Here is a 12,124-nt window from a genome sequence, read left to right on the forward strand (position 1 = left end):
CTCCTCTTCAAAATAGCAGCATTAACTGTATCAATTTCAGGTATTTTAATCCAAGTATGATTCCTCTAATAATTGCCAGCAGATAGCCTCAAAGCCAGTAATTCTATAGTAAGTTCCAGATTTAGTTTTCTACTGGGTGAAAATGACTTTGATCAGAAGTTTACCACTTAATTCCACTAGCTGGTTCCTTGTTTTTATACTATGAAACAGATAAGAAACTCTTTTGCATAATGTTAAAGTGTTTCACCCATGTTCCTGTCCTTTATCCCTGATCTAAGACTCAGAATTCCAGTCACACCACTCACTATAGGAGAGAGCGCTCTCTCTATGCCCCATCTATAACATTGCCATGAGCTTTGTCCAGATAGCTGATAAAATATGAGCACATATCTGCTACACAGAAAATATGAACAACAGCTTAAAACGTGCTGCTTTTGAAAACACAAGTATTACGGAATTCAAGAATACTCCTGAACTGACAAATCAATCTTCCAGAGAGCAATGCAAATTGGCTGCCCACTCAGAACATGAAATAACAGGGCACAAATACCAATTCTGTTCTGCCTTGCAGGTGAAAGAAAATGTGAGTCACCTTACAAATCCATCCCCCTCTTATTTCTGAGTGAAAGTAGAAATGTTTTTGAGATTTTGTTTGGGAACAAGGAACTACATTTCAAGGAAGATCAGCATAATTGTTAATTTTGCCAAGCTACTGTGATGTTATAATGCTCCACTTCCAGTTGAAAGACGTTACCAACCCAGAAGGGTTCTATACTTCAAGATACTCAATAGAAAGATGTCCATTAGCATTACATCTACTTTCTGATGACCTATCTGTCACTGAAAAAGATCATAAGTTTGAAGTTTAAAACGAGTTATTAAAGGTACCTGGTAGAAGTTTATGGTATAGATGAAAGACTGGAACACTAATGGTCTTGCTGGAAGATTCTCCTCCTGAGGAAGAGGTACCTACTTTATCCGCCATCACTCTTCCTCGCCTTGACGGTGGACGTGGAGGGGTGGATGAAACAGCTCTTTTTGACTGAGATTTCAAACCTAGTACAGAAGTAAAAAATTCAGTCATTCTAATATTTAGTAACTTCAGTTAGCCAAGATGCAATGCACTCAATACCTTCAATGACAGCAAAAAAGTTGAATTTTTCAGCACTGGCTAATTAAACATCTGAATAGCACTGACGTATAAAATATATTCGGATTATAAACCTGGTATTTTTACAGTTACAAGGCTACACATCCTCCTGAGTCCCAAATGTAAACCAAACCGTATTAGATCATATCATCCATAAAAAATGCAAAAGCTATTCTGATTCTGCTCTTAACCTTAGTTAAAGAGCCTGTCTAGCAATGAGCCCTACAGTAAAAGTTTTTTAGGTTGATTTCTCAATTGAAAGCAAGAAAGGCAAAAATTTCTAAATTGACAGACATTTCAGCACAGACTACAGATAACAACTACTTGTCTGGCCTGTGAAAGTGATGTCAACTGCAGTACTGTCAGTACCACATGTGATGAAAGGTGTCTTTAAACATGCTTGCAAAGTTGCCTATGTCAAAACATTTAAAGTAGGCACTATATGAAAATGAAAAGGCAGAATAAGTACATAAAAGCTCACTAAACTTATATAGCAAGACTTCCATATTTTGGGACAGCTTAAATAGACTTAAGGTATAGTGAAATTATACTACTATCATGTACCCTTCTTTGCACATGACAGAGCATGTAAAAAAGCCAGCAGGTCAAGATACAAAGACACATACAACTACTGCCTTATAATTAGCCAAGAGCAGCTGCAAAACTAACACCCCCCACACCTGAAATGCAATAATACACTCTGGTTTCAGCTGATCAGTAGGAACACCTAAATCTGCAACAGATTCTCCAATAATCACAGTATACTAAACTAGCTTGTCTCAGGAAGATCAGGCTCCAAATATCATCTCTACTCTCTATTAATTTCACTGATATGAAGCAAGTTAAACAGTGGCTGCATGAGGCTCTGAGGACAGTAGAAAAAACCCCAGAATATATGAAAAGATAAAGGCAAAAGAAGAAAAGACTTCACAAACAGGTAGTAAAAACAAATGCAAATTAAATAAGTTTACTTTTAAACTGTTTTACTTAACTGGAAAAAATACAAACAAAAGGAAGGAAGAACTTATGTCTGCTTCTTTCAAGTAGGGAATGGGCTGTATCAGGCAGTGTGATCAGAGATGCAACTGGTATAGGGCATAGCATAGTCAGCCATGTCTCATCTTCAAGCTTGGTATATTATTTTTTTTCTTCCTATATTCTTCATTCATGCTTTAACCCTTCATTTGGACCTATTGATATTTTAGGTGCTACCAAAACATGTTTACCCTCTTTTAAGTGGCACCTACTGCAAATATCTTTCAGATAAAGATGCTGTAATTAAAGCTTTAAATATATACCAAGATCCCTGAAACTGCTGCCACATTCAACACTTGAGTTTAGAGTTATATCTACATCTAAAAACCTGAAATAAAAAGCTTAAGAAATATTAGTGCCAGAAGTCAAAAGAAATTGGCATCTCTTCGTCATCCTTCATGAAGTGTAAATGAAATTCAGGTATCTCAATGAAAGCAGAAAGCTAGATAGGAAAAGAGTAGTTTGAAGTTCATTAATCACTCTCACATGCACACCAGAACTTCAAACCAAAAGACTAATGTTCTCTACAGCCACCATCAGAACTTTAATCTTCTTTCATCACTGCAAAATTACTATGTTCAATCTATCACTTCCATACTAGTTTTGGAGGAAAAGGGTTTACATGAATGATTTCAGAAGGATCTTCACATTAGTTTTTAGAAGGTGAATGCTTTGGAAGAAAATCCTGTATTTGTGGTTTCCAAGTGGAATTAACATGGTTTTATGCTTACATCTCCATCTGACAGTTTTTAGCTGAATACCACCAGTTGTTATGCAAAGTATATGGATCCTTTTATTTTGAAAGCATACTGCAGGAGTAGAGGTCATTAAACTCTGATGCACCAGCCACTGCAAAAAGGTAGAGGTAGTAATACCCACACCGAAGTAATAGTACACAAATACTAATATATTGCCATGTAATTCAAGCTCCAGGTGTGATTCTACAAAATCCTGCTAGATGCACTAGCAACAACATCCACAATGTATCACTGACACACACATTTAGGTACAAATATGTCAAAGTAAGCTCTACCAGAAACCAACCTTTGCTGCCTAACAGCCAGTTAGATTAACTGGGCACTACAGGTTTTCTAACCATCATCAGCAATAAAAAGAACTGTTGGTAGGTATTTCCCACCCTGCCCATACTTTTAACCCAAGAAAGATCCATTTTTCCAAAGGTGGAAGAAAAAGACATACCAGAAGCAACGACGACACTATAATTGTCCTGAAATCCATTTTCTGCTTTAACTTTTTCTTTCTCTTCATAGTTCTTCTTTTCTTTATCTTCCTTCTGTTCATTAATCAGTTTAGCTGTAATACTGGGTGTATCTATAAAGGGGGAAAATTAACAAGGAGGGGAAAGAAAGGCAATTCAAGATATCGAGTTGATTTTATTACAGTTTCTATGCTGTTAACAAGGCTATTCTCAACTATTTTAGTGACTTAGAGTTCCATCCCAAGCAGAAAGAGTCTTTTAAATATCTATGAATTAAGGTATTATGGTAATTCTGGTCTCCTCTTCCTGTAAAAATCTGTTGTGTGACAACTGTACTACTCAGGTGATACCCAGATTTGGTGTTCAGTTTTTCTGATCAGCCAACAACAGTAACTCAAGACTAAGGTGAATAAAATACCAAACAACTGGTACGCATCCTTAGATGATCCTATCTGCGGTGATACTGCACATTTTCTTCCTATGGTGAAGGGATGTGAGCAGCAGATATAGCAACGATTTTAGTCTCCCCTCCCTCCATTTTTTTTTTTTTAAAGGCTGGGAGAAAAAAATAATGACATGCAGGTGCTGCTTGTGATTTATTTTTGCAAAAAGTAAGATATAATCAATTTGAGACATTAACAGTGTAGTTAAGAAAAAAAGAAGTTAACCCAAGGGACAGACTCTGACATAGGATCTTCACGACTTCCTATTGCTGCAGTGATGGCAGTCTTTTCTTCCTTTCTGCTCCCAATCCATTCTTTCTCTCTCCCCCTCACCACAAACACACAGTGTACTCCTCATATATTCAAGTCTTCTTTACTATGTCCTAACCATGGACTTCATGGAATGATATACAAGTGCCACAAAGCTTTTAATACCATCGGAGAACTCACATTAGATGAGGTATGGAAACAGGAGAACCTGAACCTTTACAGAATTAAATCTTCCAATTTAAAATGACAGTTAAGTTGAGGAATAACAATTCTGTAACAAAACCCAAAAGTTACGGTGCCCTACAAAGTCGGCATTTGATCAATTTCAATTACGGATGTTACAGTATATCACATCATCACATTCCCCTCCCCAGTCCCTATTAGCACTGGCTATCAAGTTGACTGTAATACACCACTAAGGCAGCTATGCGGTACAGTTTATGTCACTACTCAACAACAGATCTCTACCTCATATGCAGTGACTATCCCACCCATTACACTAATTCTGACCATAAATTGCACAAAGATAAAAAGACCTTAGTCACATTCTATACATGACTGTATCTGGACAGTAAGTGAAGACAGAATTCTATCAGAAATAGTAAACCATTCCCTGGTAAATAAGCTTCAAGCATTTTTCTAGGATTTACTATTTTTAAATTAATATCCCAAAGCACACCTTGTTCTGTCTCATATTCTGCCAAATACCATTATAGTACTTCTATCACCTTGTTAGGTAACATATTTCATGCCCTAATGAATTTGTTAATAATTTTAATGTAAAGATTTTCAGTAGATATAAAAAAGCAATAGTTCCTCTGAACTCCACGAAGATCTGCTTCAGAAATTAAAAGTTGATCTACACCGAGTTCCAAAAAATTACAGATATATTTACATATAAAAACATACATACTTAGATGAGCATGTAACTAAGCACACACACTTCAGTGCACATCTGCAATATGACAAAATCATAATTGCTGTGATGATCTTTGACTTTTCTTTGCTATAACTGAGAAATACATCTTAAGAGTAAAGAGGAAGTGCTACCTTTTTTTTTTTTTACCTTTTTTTTTTTTTAAATTAGACATGCTTAAAACAGATTTTTGATGTAAAATGACCTAATAAATTTTACTCTATTTCCTACCTGAGGAGAATCACCTTGTATCTTGCCTGGTTTTATCTAGAGAGCTCTGGCACAGACATGATACCTTTAGTATGAATTCTACTTTTTAACTACATTTAAAAAAAGATCACTAAACCTAATATTTAACATATAGTTCTATTTTCTATTCTATTAAATAAACACTAGAGTTCAAGGTGGGATTCATTTTAAGATTAAGACATCTACCATTCAGGTGTCAAAATTCATATATGGTCTGTGGAGGCCTGATCAACAGTACCCTACAGAGGGGTTCATCTCTCCATGTGTATTCAGGTAGTATAGCTGAAAGTACTGAACTTAAAAAACAAACAAATTTATGCCTTAATATTATCCTCTCATTGTAGATAATTATAAAATTAATCTCTAAAAGTAAATTATGGTTTTCAATCTCCATTTAGTAAGCAAACTCAAACATTTATATAATAGGCAAATGTAAATCCACAGAAAGTAGATGAAGTCTTCATTAGTATCCTTTTCAAGGCAACGTGATTTCATCTCCATCTTGAGAAAAAATTTTAAGTTCCAGGATATTTAACTGACATAATGTGGTAATATTTAAGTGGCTGGATGAAAGACGGGGTCTTTAAAGACTGATATTTGCGGTATCATTTGTATGGTCTTGCAAATATTCCATGAGACATTTGAGAACACATTAATACTAAAAAGCAACCAAAAAACCCCAAACCAACCAACCAAAAAACCCCCAACCAACCAAGAAAAAGAAGGGAACAAAAATCCCACCTTCCCCACCTCAGTTTTAAAGAAGAAAAAAATAGTATTTGACCAGTAAAAGTGCATTTCACATGCAACATATAAGGCATATGCAAAATCTTACAACTTAAACCACTGTTTTATATTCAGCAATAACTGATGAACACTGCAAATATGCATGTTAGACAGACTTGGTTTATGGAGGTTTTTTGTTTTGGGGCTTTTTTTAAACTGTATCTTAAAAAAAATAAAACATGAACTATTGCAAACTTGCCTGACACACGATCAAGAACCTCTGCTAGAGTTGTTGAGACAGGCAAGTGAAGAGTACGAAATTTGTGTCCAGCTCCATACATTGGATGTTGAATTACATGACTAGTAGCATTAATTCTACCTTTGTACAGCTGAAAGGAAAAAAGTCAACATTCAACATCACTTTAATGTTCAGAAATAAGTTAAAACACTAAGTCCTTATAATAAAAAAGAAAACTGACATATCCTTCAACTTTGGAGGTATACAGTAAAAATGCATCAATTAGGACTAGTTTAATTTTTTAACTCAAAAGAATTTGCTTAGAAAGCCTAGAATATTTTTAGGATCAGAAACAATATGATATCATATTTGTTTTAAAAAACCCAATTATTTTACATAGCTGTATATGAGAGAAAAATTGAGTGTCTGAGACTTGCAATTATTTATGAAATTAAAACTTAATTCTGAAATTAAACTAGGAAAATCACAATATACTTGGAGTAGAGAAAGATGTCATTCATTTCTCTATTGCTCTGACTTTGGGATAAAGTTTATTCTAGACTTAGTGTCTACTTTTTGCTATCATGATGGATAGCTGCGTTACTAGTAGTTAAAGCATTTCAAATATTTTGTCATAACATATTTTAGCCTGAACTCTGTTCGCATTTTGTATCATTCTTTTCTTGCAATACCTTTTTACAGACTTTTCTGCAATGTGAGTGCCACTTATCCCCTTCCTCCTATCATCAGGAGAACTTTTACTAATATTCACATACAGGACCAATTTACTGTTGTGCAATATTCTATAAAAAAAATTAATCCTTGATGACGATCAGAAATCAGCTTCTAAAATACAGGTTTGGTAAGAACTAAAGAGATAAAAATGGAGATCTAATCTTTGAAAGGTTATGTTGTTGGATATACCAGAAGTATATGCTGCATATCTACACTATTTTTAGGGTTTCTCTTTGGATGTTAGAGGAGGAATCATAAGAACAGAGAGACTGTTTTCTAGTGATTTTAATAGAAGAAACTGAATTATCTCACAACTTCTTTTCAAGATACTTTTTCTGCTTTTACATATCTAGTAACAGTCTGTAAAAATCTGTTGCATGTAAACCAAATTACATTACCAATGGCTATAGTAACAATTGATCTCAGCCAGGTTAAAAAGAAATATTTAAATGTTTGTGCTAAAACTGTATTTGTTCTTCCAATCTGATCCAGTTTCCCTGGATATATCTCATGTAGTACTTTAGTTCTGAGATGTAGTAAGAACAATAGAAACCAAAGCAGAAAAATTTTCTTCCTTGTATAGGAGTACCAGATCTTCTAATAATTTGTTTTTCCTGTATTTCTTTATTCACAGCCTTTAATTGAGAGCATAGCACTTGAGTCATTAATTATAATTCTGTGTTCTGGTGAAGCATGTGGAAGTATAAAAGCATATATCTGCTTTATAAATTAATGCAAGTGTTTGTCACTCAAGAATTTATTTGTGGTGTTTTGGCTAATGCTGAAGGATCTCTGCCAGTTTTGAAGCATCAGAACTGTGACTGTTTCTTAACGAAGCTGATAATGAAGAACTGCTGGAAGGACTGGAACTTGTATCTATATTTGCTGCTAGTGTGTAAGGATACTATTAAAAAGTCTTTTATAAGATAGATTTCAGTTGTCAATTCTTTCAGAAGCAGTCTATTTTCAATAAGATGGCTTTGTCTTACAACAGTGCCTTAAATTTTCTTTTAAAATGCGGAGTTACAATTTACCAACACATTCCTTTCCAAAATTCTGTGATGTGTACAGTAGGAAAAGCTGTCATCTGACATTTTCAAAGTTGAATATACCCAGATTTTTTTTTTTAAGGCTAAATTTATTCCATGTTCACCATATGAATATCAAAAATTCTTACTGGACACGGGGACTGAAGAAACAAAGTCACTTTCTCATCCTCTAGCATCAGCTGCAAAAAAAGCCTCCTAATAAATCCTGAAATATTTCCAGAGGTTGGGAGGTTCCCACGCTGAGGAGAGGACTGGAACAATTCACAGAGAACCTGGGAATGCAAAATGACATCAGATTTAAAATATTTTTATATTTAGGTCTCTACAATATACTCTATGCAGGCATAATAGGCATTGCCTAAGATCTACCTTCTAGTTATCATTCAAACCAGATCAGAAATGAGCACCACTGAAGAAAATACCAGGAGCAAATAAGGTTTTTTTATAAAAAAGTTCAAAACACTGACTAGAGCATCAAATTTTAAATACATAGACTACGCAAAATGATAAAAAACTGAAGATAAATTATTGGGAAATAGGGCTTTCAAATTCCTAAAACAAAAATTTCCCACAGCATAATGCAGTATTACGACCCACCATTAACAGAGAACTGTACTGAATTTTTTACCGAAGTCTACTTGTTCCCAGGGCATTGTCAGTCTTACTGTTGAAAAATCTTTTTTAAATAATACTTTTACTCAACTAGGTCTGCAAGGATAACAAATGTAAGGAAAATAGCTGAATGACAAAAGAAAAGCCATATTCAGTGATAGCCCGTATTTCCCTGGTCACAGATGGCGCAGGGTATGTGGTTGCACAAGCAAATTTACCAGGAAATCTCCTTAAGTTACTAATATAACAGATGTGTATGAAGCTTGATTTTCAAATTCCATTTCAGAAGAGTTTAGACCTATCCAATTAAATACAGTATTTTGGATTTTGTCTAAAGTTTACTCCTCTAAACCAAGAGGAATACAAATCTATACATAGGACTAGATGGCCACGTGAAAACATTTTTATGCTTTCAAAGTCTAACTAACGAGCTAACAACTTTTACACAAAACTTTTCCAGTCAATGACAGCTTACAAAAACCCGTTATTTTAAAGAAAGCTAAAAAAGATAAAGAGCTTTGAAAGTTGGCTGTAGTTATTAATAAAGAAATTGAAAGTTTATTTTTTCTTTTCCTCTCTCACCTGTGCCATAAGTCTCTGGTTATTCGGATGGCAAGAGATGCACTGCAAGAAGAAAGCAACTGTTGCATTTTCAATTGCTGTCCGTTGCTGAGTGGTCAACCCTGTTGTTACAGTTGAAGAAAGCAAGCTAGATCTTGCAGTGGTCTGTTGTGCTGTCACATTGTGTCCTCCAGAAGTAGCACCAGAATGGCACAACAGAAATAAAAGTGCTGTCCACAATGGATTGACTTCAGAGCCACCCAACCAATCCTTCATCATGTGGCTGTTGCCAACTTCTGTCAAAAACCTGAGAACAGGAGCAACCAGGTCTGCCGTGATAGGCATTTTATTAAAGTGCTGTGGAACATGATGCCTCCTGAGCCTGTCCTGGGTGATATCCATTGATTGTGCAGTGCAGTCAGAGCTAGAAGTATGGTTTAAGCAAAAACTAGCAAGACTTCTTACAAGCAATGAAGGCAAACCTGAGTCCAGTAATTGCTTGATAGCTTCAGGAGACTGAGATGAGGCAGCAAGAGTAGCCAGGTGAGACTCTGTAAGTGCAAGAGGGGCTTGTGCGTTTTTAGAGTCATCTGTTAAAGATGAACTAAGGTCCTGCTTTTTGCTGTCATCAGTCATGGACAGTCTGTGTTGACACTGCATTGGAGGAGGAGTGATACCCATCCATCCCATGAGTAAGGAAAAATAATTTGGGTGGATGTGGCACATTGAGCAAAGCAAACTATCAACAGCTTTCTTCAAAACCATGTTGCAGGGAAGAGACATGGACCAGTTAAACAGTGACCTGTAGAAGACAGAAAATTGTGTCAACACATAGTTTGCCAGTCATACTCCCTTTTCTTCATTGGTTAATAAGACATCTTTCCATATTTATGATTACCTATTGTAGAAGCTGTTGTAAAACACACTGCTAAGCCTGAAAGCCTCTTTTGGACCACAAAATCAGAAGGACATTTATTACCCAAAAGGCATTCCTCAACTGTAGGTTTAAATTTCTTTCATCATACTGCATTTAAAATAGATATAAGCCAACTTTTCTGGCATGCTGCACATGAAAGACAGCACTTCAGCCTTTTGATAGTTGTCACATAATTTATGCATTTTTGAGCCAACTGCAACTTCTTCATGCTTTCAACTCTCCAAGCTGCAGCTACTAGGATCACATACACTCATTTACATAAAGGTCTCTTAATCCTTTGTGAGAACTGAAAGTATTTTAACATGTTTCCAAAAATTTTTAAAATTTGCTTTGTAAGAGTTCTACTTAAAGATGTTGCAAAAAAATGAAAACAGCAACAATCTTGCTGGTTGAATGATGTTGCCCTCACTATCCTTACCCAACCTGAACTTAGGATACAAGTTCATAACAGAATTATTCTTCAGAGATACTAAAATCCCACCTATTTTTGAACTTACTTCCATCCAAATACTATCTGCTTGAATGCTAATCCAAGGCGAAAGCTTGAATGCAAAAGCTAATTCACCTTAAATTTCAGAAGTGGTATTCGTACAATAGTGAAATCATCGTTTCTTCATATGGACTTGTTCAGAGTAGGTGAAGTATTATAAAAAAAACCCCACAGTTGCACTCACAGTACATTCACACCATACCTAAGTTACATTATCTTAACCTTTATATGTAAAGGTGAACACACTCTTTGTGCCACTTCAATGTTAGGTCTTTAAATAAGTTTGGATGTATCATCATATATCACACTTGAAGATAAGGATTGTTTTTCCCTCTTGTGGATGGAAGTGTTATTCTATGTTTAGTCTAAGGGACTCTACGAGTCTAGAACAACATGGGTCTAACCAAAAGTTATCACCAGTCTAGTGAATGGTTGATTAAAAACCCTGTCCAAAATAAAGCATCTCAGCGACCAAATGACCCATAACTTTGGGAAGATAGTCACAATTTCCCAAAGTCCACATATCATAAAGGTACACTTAAACTCTTCTCCAACCATATATTCACACAATCCTTCCACCAAAATTTTCTGGGTAAATTAATGCTCTACGAAAAATAAGATTCTTTTCCAAATAGATATTAAAAAAATAACTAAGAAATAAATTAGTATCCATTGGCCAAAGCAGAAATATTGAAATGGAAAATGGGAATGATGGGAACATATATCCAAGAAAAAAGTGAAATATCACATGAAGGAGAAATCAGGAGTTATAGCTAGAATCATTGAAAATATTTCAAAATTTAAAATATCAAAGAGGATGAAGAATGCACATGAGAAGTTATTTTTATTAGAAGAATTATTTACCCACAGAAGTCTGACAAGAATTCTTCTATATTTATTAAAAATGTATTTTACGATTTTCTCCAGATGTTGGCTGATATGAATTGGTTTTATTTGGCAGGAGGTAGAGGAAAAGGGCTATATTGCAACATGCATACTCAAACTAGGTATAATAGTTTTATTATTTTCCTTCATTTTGTCCTGTGATGAAAACAACATACAAAAAAATTCCTCCAAAACACAGGAATTCAGTTGTGAAACCCACTTCTATATTAGTATAAATCTAAATGGGCTATCCATTTCAGGAAGTCTATTTTTATCAGAGTTCTTCCTTTTCAAATGTTAAAACTCTTAAAATGTATCCTGAAAATGTATTTCTGTTAAAATATATGGCTGAAAGGACTAACTGACCTGCAATTTAAAATCCTTAAATTGATTCCCAAAATGAACAAGCTCATTTTGAATTAACAATTCTTTATATGACAGTATCACTGAAGTGTCTTTGGAAAAGGTCTAGCTTGCTGTCATGTATCTAAAGACAGTCATGCTGCGCATACACAAGAGCTTGTACCAGTACCCGTAAATTGGGCATTTCCCAGTGTTTGAATGGTTGACTATGCCTAAAGGAGAGAGTAAGGTAGTAGAAAGATAGGA

General features: G+C 35.0%; 1 protein-coding gene across 6 annotated transcripts in view; it reads right to left on the reverse strand.

The window, feature by feature from the left end:
* BIRC6 (baculoviral IAP repeat containing 6) overlaps positions 1–12,124 on the reverse strand; it is a 186,551-nt gene that overhangs the window by 67,911 nt on the left and 106,516 nt on the right. For all 6 annotated transcript variants that reach the window (XM_074818251.1, XM_074818249.1, XM_074818248.1 and 3 more), the window contains exons 55-59: positions 9,225–10,005; positions 8,159–8,302; positions 6,268–6,397; positions 3,386–3,517; positions 889–1,056 (exon numbers count right to left, since the gene is read on the reverse strand). In XM_074818251.1, the coding sequence (XP_074674352.1) occupies positions 889–1,056; positions 3,386–3,517; positions 6,268–6,397; positions 8,159–8,302; positions 9,225–10,005 (1,355 nt within the window). The remainder of the gene's footprint in view (positions 1–888; positions 1,057–3,385; positions 3,518–6,267; positions 6,398–8,158; positions 8,303–9,224; positions 10,006–12,124) is intronic.

The sequence above is a fragment of the Strix aluco genome, chromosome 3, assembly GCF_031877795.1.
Source record: "Strix aluco isolate bStrAlu1 chromosome 3, bStrAlu1.hap1, whole genome shotgun sequence".
Classification (NCBI taxonomy): Eukaryota; Metazoa; Chordata; class Aves; order Strigiformes; family Strigidae; genus Strix; species Strix aluco.